The sequence below is a fragment of the Bufo bufo genome, chromosome 7 (genome assembly GCF_905171765.1).
Source record: "Bufo bufo chromosome 7, aBufBuf1.1, whole genome shotgun sequence".
In the NCBI taxonomy this organism is placed as follows: domain Eukaryota; kingdom Metazoa; phylum Chordata; class Amphibia; order Anura; family Bufonidae; genus Bufo; species Bufo bufo.
Genome location: NC_053395.1, coordinates 218,381,047 through 218,403,789, shown reverse-complemented (window position 1 = coordinate 218,403,789; position 22,743 = coordinate 218,381,047). Strand labels below are relative to the sequence as shown.

The window sequence follows — 22,743 nt, the reverse complement described above, 5'->3', positions numbered from 1 at the left end:
TTACAAGAAACACCCACTTGTGGGCAGGGTTTGCATTAGCCCTGCCTATTTTTGGCCCAAGACCGTGCAAATCTTCTCGGACTGATTCTAAAAAAAATTGGGACAGTCCCAGCACATTCAGGATTATGACTATACATAATATAACCCTAATTAGTTTAATTAGAGCCCACTACGGCTCGTACAGCAGAGTTGTACTCAACGCCGTGTGGTCGTACCCTAACCGTTCATATCTCCACCCCACAGTGAAATCTTGCGCAGCGAAATTCCTGCACATTACAGACACCGCTAAGGGCCCGTGCGCTCTAAAATCTGTGATGTCCACAGTAATGCCTGTAATATGCAGGCTCAAGACCCACACGTGGGGAATGAGTGACATCACAGGGAGGGCGCTGGAAAGAGGAGGAGCTATGAATGGTTAGGAATAGGAGGGCTTTGGCACTTGCAGCCATGGGTACCACCCCCTGGACACTTGGGGCCTCATTTGCCTATAGAATATGAACATACAAAGCTATGTTTAAGATGCTGAATTGATTAACAGGGGAGACAGAATCCCTTTAATCTGGATCAGCTCAAGGTTTCCATGACAACACAGCCTCAGGGTTTGGGGACCATAACCCCTGACCTTGTTTATTACTTTGGAGACATCCATTAGTCTTACCTCGTGCACTTCGACGCAGTTGACGTGGGTGTAATCGATGATGCATCTCCCGAGCCACTCGTCGGGTCTGGCGCTCAGGATATCGTTGCGGCAGCTTTCCAAATGCGGCTGCAGCTTTTTCAGAAGACTTCTGGAAAGGAGATAGCCGAATCCTCCGTAGCAGTACCTCCCCTCGGTGTCACCGCCGATGAACTCCTCAGGCCGGCCCAGGTACAAGTCGGCATCGATGCTCAGATGGGCGGCGAGTTTGGAAATCCGGTGAGCCTCAGTGTAAGTGTCGTCCTGCACCAGGTAGAACCAGTCGTACTCTTGGATGTAGTGATCCAGCAGATGCTTCATCGTCTGGTACATGTTCCAGATGGGCCGGTCATCTCCGTGGGTCACCACAGTCATGCCGTGAGGGAGCTTTCGGCCGCGCATGCCCGTGAAGTAGACCAGCCTATCCAGCCGGTGGCCTAGAGTCCGGTTGACGGCTACAGCCAGGGTATTCAGGGTGGTCTTGGAGGTCAGGACGCCAACAAAGAGCTGCTCTCTGATGCCAAGTTCTGTGCTGATGTAGCGAGACCTAGAACCAGGAGAAGAGGAGAGACCAAAAAGTTAAGATGGCTGCCATACATTTTTTGGATGTTACAATCGGTTTAGGCCCTGTTCACTTCTCCGGCACAGAACAGCGGTTTATGTCTGGCCGAAACCTGGCAGATCTGCAGCTGCATGAGCAGGGGGTCTTTTAAGCAACTAAAATGCAAACCGTGAAGATTACCATTCAGCAACAGCAAGCACAGATCCTGAAAATTTGAGAGGAATTTAAACAAAAGTATATTGCAGAGTTGCAGAACTTATAAGACGAACTATCACGGCTCCTGACATTTGTTTTAGTAACTTCCTGCATTCTGGAGCATCTATACTTATGACTATGTTGAATGATTCCTCTGTTATTCCTACTAGAAGTTATGAATGCATTGACAGCAGTTTGCAATGAAGGTCCGGATGGGCGTTACCAGTTCGGGGGGTGTCCCTCTACATTCTGACATTATACAATCAGCGCTGCTGGTGACACACCCACAACTGGTAACACCCATCTGCACCTTTATTGCACATTGCTGGCAATTCATTCATACCTTCTAGCAGGAATTATAAAGGGATGGTATAACAGAGTCATGAGAATAGATGTTCCAGAATGGTTATTACATGGGTAGGTGATCGATCGGTCAATCACAAGAAAGGGGCCCAGTGTTTCCCCGGCAGCGGCAACGTGCAAATGTCACCGCCGCTCCACTAAAATGGGGTAACGTCCCCGTTTTCCTGATCGGTGGGGATCCCTGCCAACCAGCCAATTAGGAGCTTCCCTAGGCTTCCTGTGTAATTTGCGTCAATCTTCTGCGGTAGACTATGGTGAATAGGTCAGGCCCCAAAAGGCAGATGCAAAGAGCGTCTCCCTCTTTGGAGGACCCGACGAGTCCATACATTACGTGCAACCAGTTGATCGCTGGTGGTCCCGGCAGCCCTGTGATCAGCTTATCGTCAAGGAAACCAACGTAGTAAACCCCCCTTTAAGTAGGTTGGGCTACCAAGATTACCTTCACGCCAAGATGATAGCTAAGAGCTCTGAAGAATTCCAGTCCCAATCCTAAGTGGCTGACAAGTGTGACTGAGGAAGTCCAGCAGAGAGGCCTACAGGATCTGCATCTACCGCCGAGCCCGACTGCTCAAATCTCCACCAAGTATTCCCATTCCCTTGGTGGGACTAGAAGACCGCCCTGGGAGATCCTTAAGGGTACATTCACACGACCGTATCATTTTATCCGCATCCGATCCGCATTTTGTGGAATAGATGCGGATCCATTCATTTATATGGGTGAATAAAACGTTGTCCGCCTCAGTGTTTCCGCCTTTCTAGTCCGCAAAAATATGAAGCTTGTACTACTATTGTCCGCACAGATCTGTCCGCAGCCCCATTCAAGTCAATGGATCCGCAAATTGCGGCTGACATACGGAATGGTTTCCGTATGTCATCCGTTTTTTGCGGATCCGTTTCCGTATTTTTGAAGGCCGTAATTATTTTTTTTTGCGGACAGTAAAAAACTGAAGACATACGGAACACAAACGGAAGTCTTTTGTCCGCAAAATGCGGACACACTGTTCCATTATTTGCGGACCGCAAAACGGAAAGGATTACACCCTAAGGCTACATTCACACGTCCGTGGTGTGTTGCGGACCCGCAAATTGCGGGTCCGCAACACACCAGCCCGGCACCCCCATAGAAATGCTTATTCTTGTCCGCAAGCTGCGGACAAGAATAGGACATGCTCTATCTTTTTGCGGAGCTGCGGACCCAAAATCGGGGCCGCGCTCCGCAATTGCGGCTGCAGACAGCACACTGTGTGCTGTCCGCATCCATTCAGTCCCCATAGAGAATGAATGGGTCCGCACCCATTCCGCAAAATTGCGGAAAGGATGCGGACCCATGAATGGAGCCTAAGGGTCCATTCACACGTCCGTAAGTGTTCTGCGGATCTGCAAAACACGGACACCGGCAAGGTGCATTCCGCAATTTGCGGAGCGCACATCGCCGGCACTATAATAGAAAAAGCCTAATTGTGGACAAGAATAGGACATATTCTATTTTTTTGCAGAAACTGAAGCACGGATGCGGAAGTGCGGATCCGCAAATGCGGATAGCACATTCCGGCCCCATTGAAAATAAATGGGTCTGCACCCGTTCCGAAAAATTGCGGAACAGACCCATTTTGCGGACGTGCGAATGGACCCTTATTCTGCTACTTCTGGAAGAGCCAGACTCGAGACAAGTCCTACAGACGTGATTGACAAGTCGCCCTTCTACGGTAATTAGTTTACCCTCTAATCTCTGCTCAGTAATCGCTTTGGGGAGGCCTTAGGGTCAAATCAATTACAGTCCTGAAAGCCCATGTCATCTGTCCACTGCGGCCTATAGAGGCGAGAAGGTGTCCAGTTCGGAGAACTCCAGGTTAGGACACACGCAAACGACCGCGTGCAGTTCAGGAAACATGGCCCATGTGTCCGCAGCATCTCCAGGACTGACGGGGGCTCATCGGAGCTGAACTCACTGCATCATAGTGATTTACAATGCAGCGAGTTCCTATCTAGCTGCGGGTCGCATGATCACTGTAGATGGGCGACACCAATTTAGGGGTGTGTCCCTGCACAGCCTAACACTGTTAGCATTGATTGGATAATGTCAGAGTGTGGAGGGACACGCCTCCAAACTGGTAACACCCAGCTGGACCTTCATTGCAGACTGCTAGCAATTCATTCATAACTTTTAGTAGGAGTAATAGAGTAACTGCACAACAGAGTCATAAAAATAGTTACTAAAACAGACGCGTTAGGAAAGGCAACAGCTCATCTTCAAATGTTTAGACACCCATCTCTGTGCCGGGGTGGAGAGCGGTTGCCATGAGTGTTTTATGCTCTGAAGGCCCCGCCCTATCCTGTATTATACAGAAAAGCCATTGATTCCTATGGGCGCTGTAACACTCTGTTTCCTCTCTGGAGGCGCTGCAGGAAAATTGAGCACTTCCACCAGATTTCACCATAGAATGCGGCTGATCGGCGGGGGGCAGTTTGTGATCAGCTCATTGCCAAGGGATCTTTCTAACAAGCAGGGTCTGTCCAAAGCGGAGAATCCTTTAAAGATCCTAGAAAGTCCAACCGCAAAGCAGCCATTTTGGTAGTGCGATTGAGTTTCAGCGTACCGCGCTCGGCAGACTGCAGCGCGTCGTCCACTATCAGCCTCCTGCTCTCACATCTGGGTTCTGTCCTACTTGTGCATATAAAGTCTTTGCTCCAGCCGCTGCACGTTTCCCCCCCCCCCCCCCCCCCCCCCCCATCTCCCCCGAGAGGGAGGAGGAGAAGGGATTAGAACGTGCAGAGAGAGACATGAAGTGCAAGATACCGAGAAGGATCCCGCCGCCGCCCTCCCCCAGCAGAACAATCACCTGTCTGTAATGGAGACCAACACCTTGAGTAAACTCCAGCCCCACAGTTATATATAGGCTCAGCTCCCCGGACCTATGAGAATCTATAGAGAGATGTCCATTACTACATCCTGCAGATATGACGCCCTCCTTCAGGACCCCCAACTATCAGCCAGAGCCGAGTGTGACTACAAAGAGGACACGCCACCTCCAAGAATTGCACAGTCCACCGATTTCAATGGTAAACTGCAATACTTAATTTCCCCTGCGGGGGCACTGCAGGAAAAACTGAACACTGGCTTGTAGGTTCTCCTGAAGAACACAGATGATGGTTGCAGAGGGAGACACACAGTCAAGAGACCCTTCAATAAAAAGGCTGCCCAAAATGGACCACCCCTTTAAAAAAGGTTAAGGTCATCTGGTAAAGGAGTATATGCCATCGCTTTATGATCACAGGGGCCAATCCTGTGGGGGCCCCCTAACCCATCTCAAGAATGATGTTCTGCATCCCCCCCTTCAGAGCGGCGCCCGTTCATCCCGTGTGTTGGGAACCACAGCACCGCTCTATTCAAGTGACTGGGGCAGACTGCAGTTCCATGCACATTCAGTAGCCGGGGTGGCGCTGCTGTGCCCGGGGTGGCGCTGCTGTGCAGGGTAAACTCAGAAGGGGACATCGAGCTTCATTCTCAGGACGGACGGGGGTCCCAGAGGTCACAACCTCACTGATCATAAGGTTATGCTATATCATAGCAATGGGAATATCCCTTTAAGACAAAATACAGCAGAAGCCAACAGGCCCAGCTACAAGAGGTCCATAGCAGTCGCCCTCGTTGGCGCAGCTTGTGGATTGACTGCATATCTGCAGAGATTCGATCGGAATATTGAGGAATTGCCAGTTAAGCGATTGTCTAATCCAGGGATCAGCAACCTCCGACACTCCTGCTGTTCTGAAACTACAATTCCCAGAATCCTCCTTTCACTCCGATGGGAGTTACAAGAACAGATGAGCAAGTGTACATGCTGGGAGTTGTAGTTTCACACTGCAGATGGAGTGCCTGGAGGCTGCTGATCCCTGGTCTAGTCCTTATGGGCACTTTCCCACTTAACTGTGCAACTAAAAAACAATTTGGTAATGCACTTCGGGGTCTCTCCAGTTGCTGCACCCCTACAACTCCCGGCATGCGCTGACAGGGCATGTTGGGAGTTGTAGTTCTAGAGCCACTGGTTGGAGAGGGCTCATCTGTGCGCGCTGCCAGTCACCCACTATGTGGCACAGCTGCAGTTATTTTTAGACCAAAAAAAAAAAAAGTTTAAGGCAACCTTCAAGAAAGTCGTATCTGACAAGTGATCTTGCCCGCTCCTGCGCTCGGCACTGCTACATCACAAACACACCGATGTGAATCACACAGAGGTTACGTCCACACTGCAGCTGCAACACATCTAGATCTGAGCCAGCCGCTGAAATTAAAGGGGGCGCCAAACCTAACGACCGATATCTATGGGGGTCACCCTGTCTGAAGGATGATGTGGATTTTACACAAGATAAGCGGCGCCCTGGAGAACTGTTGGCTGCTTATCTTTTGCCCAGGATTGTAGTTTTGCAGCAGCCGGAGAGGTTGGGGAATACTCCTCCTGCCACGACACTTTCTACAGATATTACATTGGACAACCTTCGAGCTTCGCTCCACATCACTGCAACGTGTACATTAAGTATAACAGCGCCTGACGGATAATTTTCCTCCACTGAGAGAAGCAAATTCCTTTCACATATTTAGATGAAAATTAAAGCCGGGGGTAGAAATCAGGAGTTGGAGGAAATCTCAGTCTTTGATCTTCAGGTTAATAGTTTATTGTTCCAATTAGCTGCAGGGGATAGAAGAAGCGGCTGCTGGAAACCGTAATAGACGTGCAAGATGGGACCCACATGAAAACCGCCGCTCAGGACGGTACGTCTCTTATTAACAGGCGACCCACCTACAGGAATGTGGAAATCTAGAGAGGAACTGTCAGCACGTGCCAACTATGCATTATAACACCCCCCCCCCCCCCCCCCATATGCACCTATAACTGATCAATATACAGTGTATGGAAAGATATAACCTACTGAGTTACATCCTGCATTATACTCCAGAGCTGCACTCACTATTCTGCTGGTGCAGTCACTGTGTACATACATTACTTATCCTGAGTTACATCCTGCATTATACTCCAGAGCTGCACTCACTATCCTGCTGGTGGAGTCACTGTGTACATACATTACTTATCCTGTACTGATCCTGAGTTACATCCTGTATTATACTCCAGAGCTGCACTCACTATTCTGCTGGTGCAGTCACTGTGTACATACATTTATCCTGTACTGATCCTGAGTTACATCCTGTATTATACTCCAGAGCTGCACTCACTATTCTGCTGGTGCAGTCACTGTGTACACACATTACATTACTTATCCTGTACTGATCCTGAGTTACATCCTGTATTATACTCCAGAGCTGCACTCACTATTCTGCTGGTGCAGTCACTGTGTACACACATTACATTACTTATCCTGTACTGATCCTGAGTTACATCCTGTATTATACTCCAGAGCTGCACTCACTATTCTGCTGGTGCAGTCACTGTGTACATACATTACTTATCCTGTATTATACTCCAGAGCTGCACTCACTATACTGTACACACAGGCAGCAGGGCACCTCCATGCCATGGATACTTCCAGCAGATTGGCAGTGTTGTACACACAGCTCAGCTCTACATCTGCAAATGATAAACCATGACAGTAAGTGTTCCCCTGTATGTGATGAGCTACATTCTGCACAGTGTCAGCCGCCACCACATGTAGCGATGTCAACAGGATATGATCTGGGGCCTGAAATGTAGTGCGTTACATGTAAAAAAATAAAAACACACTAATCACATTTTAGCTTGGAAAAGACTCTTTGAATAGCGTCATAGAATTCCAGAATTGCAGTTTAGACTGACACAGCAAAGCAAGGCAGCAAAGGATATTGAAGCATGCAGATTTATCATAGTCATCCTCTGTGCAGGGGCTGTAGCTCGCCCGGTAAAGATATTGGACGCTACGAGCAGGAAACTATTTGACGGCCACAACAGCTTTTTATCTGCGCTCTACAACAGCCTCTTTGTAGCCGGCAGCACATGATGGAGGGCGGCTGCCCGATGTCCTCCTGGCGTCCAGAGAGTCTAAAAACCGCTGACGACTTCCCAAACCCACAACCATTCGGTACGAGAGCAGCCTGCGGTCACTAGAGGGCGCTCCTTTATACAGGACCCAAAGGCCCCTTTCACACAGGCGAGTTTTCTGCGCAGATGCAATGCGCGACGTGAACGCACAGCACCCGCACTGAATCCTGACACATTAATTTCTATAGGTTTGTGCACATGGGCGTTTTTTTTTCACGCTTCAGTTCTGCGTTACATGAAAAAAAATAAAAATAAAAATATCGCAGCACATTCTATATTCTGGGTTTTTCACGCATAGAAGCAAATGGGGCTTCCGGATGCGATGCGTTTTTCACTGATGGTTGCTCGGGGATGTTGTTTGTAAACCTTCCGTTTTTTAGCACGCGCGTGAAAAACGCATCAAAATGGATTGTACCTGGCCGGAAAAAAACTGAACAACTGAACGCAATTGGACAAAACTGACTGAACTTGCTTGCGACATAGTGCGAGTTTCACTGAACGCAATCCGTATGGTTCGTGTTAGGCTACTTTCACACCTGCGTTTAGGTGCGGATCTGTCTGGTGTCTGCACAGACGGATCCGCACCTATAATGCAAACGATGGGATCCGTTCAGAACGGATCCGTCTGCATTATAATGATAATGCAAACGGATCTGTTTTGACCTACATTGAAAGTCAATGGGAGGCGGATCAGTTTTTAATTGCAACATATTGGGTCAGTGAAAACGAATCCGTCCTTATTGACTTACATTGTAAGTCAGGACGGATTCGTTTGGCTCTGCATCGTCAGGCGGACATCAAAAAACGCTGCAAGCAGCGGTCGGGTGTCCGCCTCCAGAGCGGAATGGAGGCGCAACGGAGCCAAACTGATGCATTCTGAACGGATCCTTATCCATTCAGAATGCATTGGCGCTAAACTGATCCGTTTTGGGCCGCTTGTGAGAGCCTTGAAACGGATCTCACAGGGGGACCCAGAAACGCCAGTGTGAAAGTAGCCTTAAAGAGGCCAAAGAGCATCTCTCTCTCTGGAGGACCCGACAACCTGGAGGACTCCTGTGGTGGCGCTGCAGGGAAGTTAAACACTGGCTCCTATGTCTTCCCACCATCTGATGTTTACTTATCTTGTACGGATCTTGAGCGACTTTGTATTTTACTCTCCAACGAGCAGACGCTGTGCCAGTCTTAAAGGGAGTTGGCAGACTTGCTTGGACCACAGGATACGTGTGGAAAAGGGGACACTTCAAACTTCTGTGTATGTCCTCTTATGCCACTATTTATTCCCTCTGTGATAGCTGTAAACTCCTCATAACAGGCTGGCAACTGCACTTACACACTTTCCCCACTAGGTGGAGCTGTTACATTATATATACACACAGGTGAAACTCGAAAAATTCGAATATCGTGCAAAAGTCCATTTGTTTCAGTAATGCAAATTAAAAAGGAATTGCATTAATGCAGCTTAAAATTAGAATTTTGCGAAATGGTTCAATATTCTAGGCTCAAAGTGTCACACTCTAGTCAGCTAATTAATCCATACCCCCTGAGAAAAGGGGACCTCAAAACTGTGACTTTGGGGTTTTATAAGCTGTAAGCCATAATCATCCAAATTCTAACACATAAAGGCGTGAAATCTCTCGCTTTGCCTGTAATGAGTCTCATATGTTAGTTTCACCTTTTAAGTTGCATTACTGAAATAAATGAACTTTGCACAATATTCAAATTTTTCGAGTTTCACCTGTATATTAGAAGGCAGAGAGTTGAGAGTTTAGTGTCAGAGAGGAGAGCATGTAATTCGTATGGTGTGCCCCTGGCCAATCCCCAGATGGGGGACCAAGCCCAAGGACCACTGGATCCCTTCTGTCCTGGAGTCAGAGGCGATGTGGACTCATTGTATTGAAGCAGATGAGGAATGCCCGCCGCTGGGGAGACCGCCCGGTTGGTTGCCGAATCTTGGTGCTAGAAGATCCAAGTACCAAAAGGCTGAAGTTAAGGAAAGTGTCACCCCCTCTCTCTCAGGTTGAGTTGGGTGCCACCGTCTCCCCGTGCCCGTTGTCTGCAGCCAACCTCCACTTGTCTGCACCAAGGAGTTATCTTGCATGGATGCCATTTACCTCAAGGCAAATATTTCAAGTAAAGTTCTTGTTGGCTCAACTCCCGACTCTCATTCTATACGGTGCTGGCGTCACGGACACAAGGGACCCTGCTAAAGACACCCAAAGCACCCGCACCACCAAGGGCACCTCAACCACCATCTGGCAGGAGTCCCTGGACAAATAGAGAGTGCCCTGAAGGATTTCGTGCCATCCTTCCCTTCACTGCGGCCCAGGGAGTGCTGCTAACTGAGTAAAACTACCACCCCACCCCCCATCAGTCCACCGTAGCTCACGTGTTGCCCGGTCGCTGCAGATATACCCGGCTTCTAGTGGATAGAGTCCTCCCCACCCCCGCCTGATAGGTATATTTTTACCTTTTGGGTCATTTGGACCCTATTTTTGCACTCCCATAATGCACCCTGGACAAGACGTCGATTCTCCTACTATGTTGCTTTGGGAAACCCTACGTCTCCAGTGCCGCGGTACAGCAGAGCTATAGATCACAGGGGGGTTTAGGGTTAATACTGCTGTCCTCTCAGCATCTGATGACTGGTACATTTATTTGGTCGGCGGTCTACCAGCATGAAATGCGCTTTAACGACAGGGGGCTGAGATTTCGGAGACGAGGGCACTGCCAGCTTAATCCTGCAGGGAGCGAAATAAAAATAATGAAATTACAGTGTGCGCCGCCGTGGTCGCTCGGGCGGACACAATGGGCTTAACAGCAGAGGGAAGAGCGATGGAGGTGCTTATTAAGTGCCCCGCTAAGTGCCAGTCTCTGTATGAGGGGGCGAGCGGTGCTCTGGACAACGGGACGTGCACATAATCGCTACCCAGCGGGTCTTCAAAACACCAAGAAAGTAAAATCTCAAAAAGCGAAAACGCCACAGATACCTGCAGGCGAAGACTTCGACAGGGGCACCCACTGCTGCTAGGTTCCCCCCCCCATTTAAACTGATATGATATATATATATATATATATATATATATATATATATATATATATATATATATATATAGCATTGGATGGCAATGCCCATCATGGGGCAGAAAGCAAGTGTGTACTTTTTACAAACATATGTACTACAGAGAGGGTCCAGGTGTAGGCGCTTCCAAGGACCAAAACCAAGATTTCTGGAATCCACCTCCCACCCAAGTCCTGTTGGATAGGGCACAGTGAGGCAGTCTATAAAAAAAGGGGTTGTCCAGGAGTTAAAATATAAAAATAAAAAAAATCTCACAGCTGCTTTCTTCCAAAAACAGCACCACACCAGCCCACAGGTTGGTATGCCAGGTATTGCAGCGTAGCTCCATTGAAGTGAATGGCGTTGAGCTGCAGTACCACACACGGCCTGTGGATTGGTAGGGTGCTGGGTTTGGAGCCATGTTTTTTTCTTCTCGTGTAAGAGCCAGTCCTAAGCTTATAAAGCCCAATAATCATTATGGACTATAAGAATACTACAGCCATCTAATATACTTTTAAGATCTCTGCTTGCCGTCAGTGAAGGAAAATGCTTTTCCAAAAAAAATAAAAAATAAACACACACACAAGGCATACACCCAATTTATTACACGTCTCAGCGCGACAGTTTCCAAGTGTCCTGTAATCTGCCAATAGTCAATTTATTGGTCACTAGGTGGCGTAATAAAGGTGGGGGCCATTTACAAAAATTATGCAGCTTCCACCAATACCAAATTTCCCCTATTCCCGTTTACACCCACAAGATGAATTCCTGCCGAGACCCCAATTCATCTCCCAGCCCAATGTATCCAGTCTAGACAATCCTTTGCTCTAAGTACAACACAAATGTCTTTCCTGTCCTGAGGGTTTGTAACAATGTATCAGCACAGGTACAGCTTCGGCTACTTTCACATTAGCGTTTTCAATTCCGCTACTGAGATTCTTCATAGGATCTCAATAGCGGAAGAAAACGTTTTAGTTTTGTCCCCATTCATTTAGTAGTTCCCAAACCCGAAGCAGATCGGCCGGCACCGCTCCTGTCCGTTCAATAATGGCTCAAATCCTACTTATCACAATCACCTACCTTATGTGTCACCCCCAATTCCTCAGATTGTAAGCTCTTGCAAGCAGGGCCCTGACTCCTAGTGTTGCATATTAGCCAGTTACTTTTGTTTTGTACATGAACCCTATGAATTTGTAAAGCGCTGCGGAATATGGTGGCGCTATATAAATTGTATCATTATTGTCAATGGGGACAAAACTGAACGAAACGGAGGGCACCAGAATGCATTCCGTTTTTTTACATGGATGCCCCCCCCTGTCCCTACTGAGGTCATCTCCAAATCCACAAGTGTCTCAGCCGGAATTCCAAAAAAATTTAAGCTCCAAAGACTACCTGGACTGGATAAGCAAGTAACAAACCCTCAGCTGTGAGAAGTATTCGTTCAACACAAGCTTTCAGTCTCTTGATATAAACAAGAAAGTTCTCATTGACTGAAAGCAAGCAGAGATTTTGGAAATAATGAAAAATTTATACAAATTCCACCCGTCAGGGACGGATTTTGCCTGAGGAGATCCGGCGGATCCTGCGCAGAGCGCTCAGTATTCGGTATTCCCGGTAATCGCAGTCGCGTGCCGTCATTTAGACATATGCCCCTGACTAGCATAGGTCTAAATAAAAATAATTCTATAACCGACCCCTCCAAAATCTGGTTTCTGTGAAAGCCACACGGCCGCCATTACAGCTTGGCGTCGCCCCGTCTTACCAGACACCTGAACCGTAAAGCTTCGTGATCCTGGACAAACAGATATCTGAAAGCGTTCAGCAGGTTGGATCGTTTCTCCTGCATGCTGGCACTTTCCTGATGAACGAGTTCCCGCAGGCCCCTTGAACAGGGTCATTGGTTCTTAAAGGGGCAGTCCCATTATTTATCTCCTGACAAGTATTTCAAAGGCTGGATCCGGGGAGATGAAACCAGCGAAGGCGATACCTGGAAGGGAAGGGGGGGGGGGGGGGGCTGTTCCAAAGCGCTCCACCCGACATTCAAGGTGAAGTTTGTAGCTGAAGGACCCATTTAGAGATGAGCCAAGTTTTGGAAAATTCGATACAGCTGCTTCGCCGAATTTTACCCAAAAATTCACTTCGTTGCGAAGTGCATTTTTTAGTAATTAGTGGGCGCAATGACAGGGAATGGAGATAGTGCCGCTCCCCATCATTTTTTTTTTTTTTCTAAACAAGAGTTTTCCTAGTTATGGACAGGAAGCAGAGATATTGAAAATGGCGCGGAACACAAAGTATATTAGAAAGTTCCAGAACTTTTCATTTTCCCGGTATTCCCGCCTCAGACAGAATTTGTCATCATTTAACCTCTGGGTCCCATTGAACCCAAGAATTAAGGGGGGCAATGCTTATTCAGAGCTGGAGCCCAGACTTCCCCGGCGCGGTGGCGCCTGGTTAGGTGCATTCAAGAGAGACGAGGGCATGCTGCAATGGTGGCATGGGGTGCTCTTCCCTCCCCTAAACATATGTGGCTCCTCGGCAATGAGGCAAGTCATGCAGTAGGTAAATGGGCTCCAGAATATCCTCCGGGCCCCTATTGTACACTAACGAAACTGCCAACAAGAAGTCATTAAAACTAATGAGAAACATCTTCATTCTGCACGTAGCCGAAGCCTCTGTAAATAAGGCGGGGGGGGGCACATGGCTCCCATTTACTGACAGCATATTTACCCCTCCAGCAAGAGATCACCATACAGCTCCGGTTTATCACACAGCCCTTAGTATTGAAGGAGTTAACCCCACCAACCATTCCCCATGGGCATTACAAGGAAATGTATCATCGACAAATGGCTTCCTGAAGTGCGGCCTACCGGCAGGACAGGGGCCCGTGTCGGGGGCGCTGTAAAGGAGAGCGCCGACCCTGGAGACAGACATCACATGTGAATGGACACGTCGCGCCAAACCCTTCTCCTGCCACCGAGCAATCGACGGAGAAAGCTATTACTTTATTATATCTGCTCCTGGGAAAGCTGGGTGACATCATGGCCACCAATATCAGGGTTGTGTTTGTATAGTCACCTAGCGCTCATCGCTCAGGAACCTGGGAAAGCTGGACCTCCGCCTGATCTGCTCCCTTAGGAACCCTTAGGCCCCTCGCAGACGAGCATGACGGATTCGGTCCGGATGCGTTCAGTGAAAAATGCGCGATTTCGCAAGCAAGTTCACTGAGTTTTGTCTGCGATTGCGTTCAGTTTTTTTCCGCACGGGTGCAATGCGCATTGATGCGTTTTACACGCGCGTGATAAAAAAAAACAAAAAAAAAAACTGAAGGTTTACAAACAACATCTCTTAGCAACCATCCGTGAAAAACGCATCGCATCCGCACTTGCTTGCGGATGCAATGCGATTTTCACGTAGCCCCATTCACTTCTATGGGGCCAGAGCGGAGTGGGAAAAAAAATCCAGAATATAGAACATGCAGCGATTTTTTACGCAACGCACAAGTGGTGCGTGAAAAACAACACTCATGTGCACAGACCTATTGAAATGAATGGGTCCGGATTCAGTGCGGGCGCAATGAGTTCGCATGACGCACTGCACCGGCGTGGAAAACCCGCTCGTGTGAAAGGGGCCTTACAGCAGCAGTCTGAATGCTGTGGCCATCCGGCTGTTGTGGAACTACAAGGCCCAGGCAGTCTTGACAGCTGAAGAGGCACGGGCCGCGGATCACCGACTAGGGTCTCCTTTCATTTTTACAACCAAAAACCTACCATGTCCCATGCGATTTTTTTTAGGGCCACTTTTTTTTTTTTTTTTTTTTTTTTTTTTAAATGCCTTACAGCCCAACGGCCGTGTAAAGTCATGTGGCTATTGGCTGCTGTGGGTGGCCACGGCTCGGTTGTACCTTTAAGGTGCTCACAGCACACACAAATCTCCTGCCAACAGAAAGCACGTGGGAGATCCAGACCTATGGGGGGGTCTAGATCTTCAGCGGGTTAGATTAACCCCACCAGGAACTGCAGAGATGGATCTTTTGGTTGTGATCCAGCTTTCCCAGAAACCGATAACTGAATACCTTCCTCTGAACGCTCTAAAGCGGCCCAAATGTTAGACAGCTGTTGGCCGAATGAGTCTCACTGAACCCCCCTGACCCTAGGGTCCACCATGTTCTATTATGGGGAGTAAAGCGATGCTCCTCTGGTGGCAACTTACCTTCTCAAGAACAGAAGGGTCGGGCATCTTGCCCTTACTTACCCCATCCAACACCTACCACCCTAGTCAAGAGACCCCGGTACACATCAGTTGGGCGGCCAGTCCTGCTGACATTTACCTAATCTGCTTCAGCAATCCCAGTACTTGACCTGCAGGAAGCAATGCCCGTGTGACTCCGTTCACAGGAAGCCCTCTGTTTACACGGCATACATGGCCGGCGCTCAAGACAGTAGATATCGTTTTGCCCCTGGTCAAAAGTCAAACCTATATATTTGATGGGAACGACCTCAAGAGCTCCAAGAAAACGAGCTTCTGATCAGACAACCGCGCCGCCCGCGTCCCCCCTGAAACAGACCAGGCCTCGTGTAGCAGCTCGGCACCAGATCAGATACTTTTAGATTATGGGATATCGGATTAAAGGAAAGACACTATGTGTAGTTTGCACCCAGACACTGTCTCCACTTAGCAGTGTCCAACCTGTGACTCTAAAAACTACAACTCCCAGCAGAACCACAGGTTGGTCCACCACTGCTATAGGAAACAAGTAGAACGTACTTCCCACCAAGGGTCCATCTATTAGGACGCTTACTGGACTTGCTCTAACACTTTCCTCGACCAAGGAACACCAGTCGTACAATTCTTATTTCTATCAGTTCCTGACAACCACTAATTTTGATCCAACCAAACCAGGGTTGTCGGGCAGTTTTACTAGAATGCCCAATGCCAACTATTCCTAGTAACATCTTGGGCAGACCAGCCACTCACAAACCTGGGAAAGCTGGGTGACCGTCCTGTCAAGAGCCGCGACAGGAGACATTACAGACAGTGCTCCTGGAAACAAAGAAATGTATCGATTTGACAGAAGAGACAAAAGATAATGGGAGACGTTTACGGAGAACGTCGCGCCAGAATTATGGCTTAAAATGCACCAAAAAGAATGGCGTTTTGATATGCACCAAATAGATCAACCACCATAAAGAAGGCATCAGGCCAGAAATGCGTTACAAATGTCAAAGTGGGCGGAGCTATCAAACTGGCGCATATTACGCCTCACGTATCATCCTCAAATTGTTGCAGACCATTAAGCCAACTTACGTGGCAGGGCTTTGTGTAAAAAGTCACATTTATGGAAAGGGAAACTCGTCATAGGTTAGGCTACTTTCACACCCGCGTTTGGTGCGGATCCGTCATCCGTTCAGATAATACAACCGTCTGCATCCGTTAAGAACAGATCCGGTTGTATTATCTGTAACATAGCCAAGACGGATCCGTCTTGTACACCATTGAAAGTCAATGGAGGACGGATCCGTTTTCTATTGTGCCAGAGAAAACTTTTCCGTCCCCATTGACTTACATTGTGTGCCAGGACGGAACCGTTTGGCTCAGTTTCGTCAGATGGACAACAAAAACGCAGCAGGCAGCCTCCAGAGCGGAATGGAGACGGAACGGAGGCAAACTGATGCATTCTGAGCGGATCCTTTTCCATTCAGAATGCATTGGGGCTAAACTGATCAGTTTTTGACCGCTTACGAGAGCCCTGAACGGACCTCACAAACGGAAAGCCAAAACGCCAGTATGAAAGGAGCCTCAGTGTTAAAACAGCGTGCACTTATTATTTCTAATAGGAGCTAAACCGACAGCCAACAAAACAAGACAATAACAAAAACGTCCCCAGCGTGAAACAAAAGTCGCAATTTACCAGTGGAAATGTCGCAAATCTGCTTCAAAAGTCACAATTATGTTTCAAAAGTCTCAAGTGTAGTCTGGCGGGGGGGGCTGAAATGGCGCATTTTGGTGCTAAAATGTCGCAAATCAAGTTAACATTTTAAAAAAAAGTCACATTTTACAAGCGGTGCGCGCCTTTTGACACGAGGTGAAACAAATCACCAGTTTTGTTTTGTAACTTTAGTATTTTTTGGGCGCAAATTACGCCATTATTGATAACTGTTCCCCAACGCATCTTTTACTTCTTAAAAAGGGAAAAAAAGTAGTGTTCATTTAAACCCCCCAAACGACGAGTCTTTTTGACCAATCACCAAATGGACGTGAGGGCTGGAGGAATGTGTCAAACCCTACTGGAAATATTACTGGTGGGACCAGTGGTTCCAGTAACGCATCTACTGGGAGAAGTCGCTACGAGGTCAACAAAAATGGACCAAGACGTCTTTGCCAAGTGGAAAGAAATGGTCGTATGAGAAAAAAAAAAAAAAAGAAAAAACGAAAGCCAAGAAAGTCTTAACTTCCCGAGCCCTGTAATAAGATTATAGGCCCGGCATCTGCGCGGACACATGGCTGGGCCTGTTCCCGGAGCCTAATGACACGGCACGGACTTACTCACCACTTACAGCTCTCATTACAGTCAATTTGGACTTTCCTTACATAGAAAGTTACAAAGACTCCAAGACCTGGAAAAAAATGTCTATGGTGTCATCTTAAAGGAAGGCTGCAGGGGCAGAGGGTGGAAACAAGGAGTTCTACTCACCGGACGGGTTTCTTCTGCACCTTCTGGGGGTCTGGAGGATTGTACGGGATGATCTTGGGCTCGAAGTTCTCATTGTTGTCCATACCGGCAGGGACAGACACGGGCTTCCACACGCTGCTCACATCGTGCCCGGAATCTTTAAGTTCTTGCCTAGTAGGTAGTCTTGGGCCACTTCCACAAGGTTCTTCCACCCAGGTGACACTAAGCAAACTGAGCGTGAAGCCCAGGGAGATGCCCACCACCACCGGGCCCACCGGCCGCAGCAAGGACAACACCATGGATAGTCTCATTTCCGCTAAGACACCAGGAGATTGGGGGGGCACTGGACTGCACGTCTATAGGAGCCCCCCTCAGTGTGCCAAGGTCATCGCAGGCAGAGGAGCCCCCAAAACTTTTCAGTTGAGGAGAGGCTGGGAATAGCGGAGGGAGGGATGTGAGACAGAATAGGTGATGTGGGGAAAATGAGTCAGTAGTAGAAGAAAATGGGGGTGATCTAGATACAAAGTAACCAGAGCAAATAGAGGGGGATACAGAAGAGGAAATATAGGGGAAACCAAAGGCTAGGAGTGGAAGGAGGACATAAAGGAGACCTCTGACCACAGGTAAGGAGGAGGCTGTGATACAGTATCCAGGGAGGAGGAGGGGGCTTCAGGTCTCCGGGCACACAGTCCAGTCACTTTTCAAGGGGGCTCTCCTCACAACGCCGTCTGCCCTCCTGTAGCAGGCAGCCTCACCCCCTCCAGAGCCCGCAGCCCGCGTCCCATTCACTCCTCTTCCTCCTCCTCCTCCTCTAATAACAAGCTCCCAGCAGCCCCCTGACGTGTCACCTCTCAGCGCCGCCCCTTCCCGCTCGCGTCACACCGTCCAGCACTACGTCATCGCCCTTTTCCCCCCTCCCACGCTCGTCACTGAAAGTCTTGGAACGCAAAAGGCCGGAAGCGCGGGGAAGGTCGAGCGGCGGCGTGATTGGCTGGGAGAGGGGTGGGCGTGGCGAAGTACCGAAAAGTAAAGCGACCTGCATACTTAGTATGGAGGGCGGTGGGCGTGGCTTCGAGCAGCAAGGTAGGGTGAGCGGCAGCACAGACAGATATACATTTTGATACATTGTATCACAGTTTGTAACATTCTATGTTCTGTCTGATTACCCAGCGCAGGGGAACAGGGTGTCTATGGCAGGTGACCAGCGGTGACAACTCTCCAGAGATTCCTGGACAGTCCTTAAAAATAGGGAACTTTTTTTTTAAAATAGATTATTTTTTATTTTTTTTGGAGGCCAGTAGGTCACTGTGGTTGTAGTAAGTGCTGGTAATTAGTGTTGAGCGAACTTCTGTTTTCAAGTTTGGGTTTTCTAAGAATTCCGCTATGGATTCCGCGACCAGGGACGCGGAATCCATAACAGAATTCGAATCTTGTACGCCAAACTTGAAAACAGACGTTCCCTCGTCCCTACTGGTAATACGTTGGTATCAGTGTATTGAGCTATAGATATTTATTACTTATCATTTCTTATGGATTTACACTGGTCAGTATATACACCTGGGAGTGGAAGGAGAGCATAAAGGAGACCCCTGACCATAGGGAAGAAGGAGGCTGTGGTGCAGTATACTATGAGGGTGTCCAGGGAGGAGAGAGATGGAAGAACGGATGGAACGGAAACTAGGGGGGAGGTTTGGGGGCTCTGGATAAAAGTAAATGTTGGATGTCTGTGATTTTTACATAAGTTGCCCAGTAAAACGAAAAATTCAGGCTTTGTCTGTTCTGTACAGTCCCTGGATCGTTTTATGACGCAGTTTGGCGGCGAGTCCAATTTAGGATTTGCCAAACCCATCAGGCGAAATTCACATAGGCGCCACAATGCTGTTATTCTGTTTCGGCATAAGAACAGGGTGCAGTAGTTGCCAGGTCCGGTAGATGCTGGACGCTTCCAGCACCCAACAAATCCAGTTGACAATCCGCCAGACAAAATACAGTATGTCGCAGTATTTGTCAGAAACTGCGATGGCGGCTCCTGCCGGGACCTTTGCGGCGGATGTGGATCTAGTTTTGGGTCCCGTTCCCTTTGTAAAGTCTGCCATGGTTTTTCAGTTTCAATGGACACCCGCCGGGGCTTCTAGTGGTGACCATCTGGACACAGTGCCAGGAGAGGACATGTCGCTTCCTTGCGCAGTCATAGCCTTAAAGGGGTTATCCAAACCTATACCCCCCCCCCCCCCCTCCAATCCCGGGACTTTCATACAGAGGATACTTTCCTGGTCCCACCATGGCTATCGCTGCATCTCCCCGCCGTGCAGATTACAACATCAAGCGACAGGGGTGGATTGCAGCCAGTAACAGGCCGCGATGGCGACGCGATCCCCCCCCTCGTCGCCAGATGTTGTAATCGATGCAGCGATAGCTGTGGAGGGATCTGGAAGGATACAGGTGTCAGGGACCAGGTAAGCATCTTCTGTATGAGGGTCCCAGGCATTGTGGGGGGAGGTTTGGATAACCCCTTTAAGTCGACAGCAGTGTGGCCTGCCTTTGAAAACAATGGAAGATACATTCCACATGGCCACGGACCACTTTTTGGCAAGGAATCTGTGTTATAATTTTAGCATCAAAGGATGGGGCATTAGACGTAACAGAAAAAAACTGGATAACACGAGGGAGATGTAGCTGCTTGCAGCTCACATAGTGATCTATGGTGACGTCGTTGTATAAAACCTGTGACCAAAGACCCAGCAGATTTGTCTTCAAAATCGGATCAGTGGAGGTCTGACTCCCTGGATCCCTGCCGATGTCTACTCTACAGCTAGTGATCATGTGCTGACGGTAATAAAATTTTCTGATCACGTGACTATCAAACGATATCCTCTTTCGATATGGGCTGTGTCGTCTTCACCTGGAGGATATTACCGCATGCAGCGATATTTTTGCAGCATGGAAGCCAGAGGTATCCCATTAGGACTTATGCACACGGCCGTGTGCACCTCGCATCACGGATGCGGATCCGTTCACTTGAATGGGTCCGCAATCCAGGAGCTGCGGTGCCGAACGGAGGCACAGATCAGAAGCACTACGTAGTGCTTCCGTGGGTTTTCTTTCCGTGCCTCCGCACTGCAAAAAAGTAGCGCATGCACTACTTTTTTGCGATGCGGATTACGGACCCCATTCAATTAAATGGGTCCACGATCTGCATGCGGGGGGTCCGTGCTTTGCGGACCGCAGCACGGGTCTGGCCGGCACACGTTCGTGTGCATGAGGCCTTATAGTGATTGGGTATGCGGCGGGCTTCAGTGGTATCTGATTATGCCAGATACAGCAATTCCGGTATTCTGCTCCTCTGCCAGAACAGAATGCCGTACGCAGATGTGAACAAAGCCTTAGGCCTCATGCACACGGCCGTTCCATGCGTTGGGGACTGCAATTTGCAGTCCCCAATGCACGAGCAACATCCGTGCAGATTCCGCAGACGGATCCAGACCCATTCAACTTAAGTGGGTCCGTGATCCGTCCGCACCACAAAAAAGTAAGACACGTTCTATTTTTTTTGCAGTATGGAGACACGGAGAGAAACCCCACGGAAGCCTTCCATAGTAGTTCCATTCGGCACCTCACCTTCCGGTCAATGGGTCCACATCTGTGATGCAGTGAGCACACGGCTGGTGCCCGTATATTGTGGACCCGTTGTTTGAGGGGCTCAATATGGGCATGGCCGTGCAAAGACCGTGTGCATGAGGCCTTAGAGAGTTGCTGAACTTTAATAATACAATAGAAAAATAAACCTATTGTCCATGATATTCATGTGTAGTCTGGGCTTTATAGTAAGGACGGTCATTTAGGTTATCACCCAGCTTTCCCAGAAACGGATATAACTAAGCAATTGCTGAATTTCCTAGAGATTTTTGTGACTTTCTTTGTTGTTTCAGGGTGGGTGTCTTTACTATGACTTGTTCCTTTCTACATCTTATTGGTTTTCCCCATCTGTGTTTCCAGGTGTACAAATGCCGGGCAAATTCCAACCCCACATAATACAAAAGTGGTTTTGTCAGCGCTGACCAATTATTCACGGGCGGAATGTGCCTATTACCTTATTTTAATGTCCACCTGGCTGAAAGCTGTGATTAGCACCTGAATGAAAGGTGCGCCCCCTGGGGGCTCATATCTGTAAACTTGACTCCAGTTTGGCTCTTGCCATTGTTGTTATTGTCTCTAGAGAACCAAATTGTGACGAGGTTAATTCCATTTGTGATGGGATCATTGCATTTTTTATGTTGGTGTCTGCTACTAGAGACAATGACTATGATAATTCATCAGGGAGCAGACGTGATGCTGGCAGGTGACTGTTTGATCACTAGAGGGGTTATCCCATGATTAGTGTTAAAAAAAGAAAAGAGAGCAAATCAGACATCATGTAGTTCTTGACAATCTCTTTCTAAAGGCCTCGTGCACACGACCGTATGTATTTTGCGGTCTGCAAAAAAGACGGATAACATCCGTGTGCATTCCGTATTTTGCGGAACGGAACAGCTATCCCCTAATAGAACAGTCCTTGTCCGTAATGCGGACAATAATAGGACATGTTCTATTTTTTCGCTGTTTAGACCGCACAGTCTGCTGCCCAGGAACTATCATTTAGGTGAAGAACAGTTTTACCCGATGAACGAGCGAACACTCGTTCATCAGGTGATCAGCTGCACCTTTAGACGGTCAGATTGTCGGGAACGAGCAGGAACGTTAATTGCCCCATCTAAATCCACCTAGGACCGGCCCTGTCCTTCACTTGGATCCAGAGATCTTCTCATTCATTGCTCCAATTGCTCTGCTATATTTCTTTCAAGCCGGTGGCTCAGTGAGGAGTGTCCTTTCTCGGGGGGCATGTCCTTTCGTGGGGTGGGGGGCATGACCTTTCTGCTGCAGCTGGTGGTAGTTGAAGGATGGAACTGAGCATGTGCATCCACTTTAGGGCCCATGCACGCGGCCATTGCAGTTTTTGCGGTACACAAATTGCGGATTTGCAAAACACGGATACCGGCCATCAGTGTCGGACTGGGGTGCCTAGGGCCCACCAGTAAAATTTATTTTGGGGGCCCACCGTACGGATAAATACAATTATTACCTCCTCACACAGCAGCAAGATGCTACCAGATGATTAAATATGGGGGTCCCTGCAGTGACTTTGAGAAGGTAGGTCCT

General features: G+C 48.5%; 2 protein-coding genes across 2 annotated transcripts in view; one reads left to right on the top strand and one right to left on the bottom strand.

Annotated features, from left to right (window-relative positions):
* CHPF (chondroitin polymerizing factor) overlaps nt 1-18,390 on the bottom strand; it is a 42,166-nt gene extending 23,776 nt beyond the window's left edge. Inside the window, exons 1-2 of the mRNA XM_040439268.1 lie at nt 17,569-18,390; nt 659-1,223 (exon numbers count right to left, since the gene is read on the bottom strand). Coding sequence (XP_040295202.1) covers nt 659-1,223; nt 17,569-17,858 — 855 coding nt within the window. The 5' untranslated portion in view covers nt 17,859-18,390. The remainder of the gene's footprint in view (nt 1-658; nt 1,224-17,568) is intronic.
* Nucleotides 18,391-18,596: 206 nt separating this feature from the next.
* LOC121007382 (peroxisomal N(1)-acetyl-spermine/spermidine oxidase-like) overlaps nt 18,597-22,743 on the top strand; it is a 36,034-nt gene continuing 31,887 nt past the window's right edge. The window contains exon 1 of the mRNA XM_040439269.1: nt 18,597-18,630. The gene's annotated coding sequence lies outside the window, so the exon portion shown is untranslated. The remainder of the gene's footprint in view (nt 18,631-22,743) is intronic.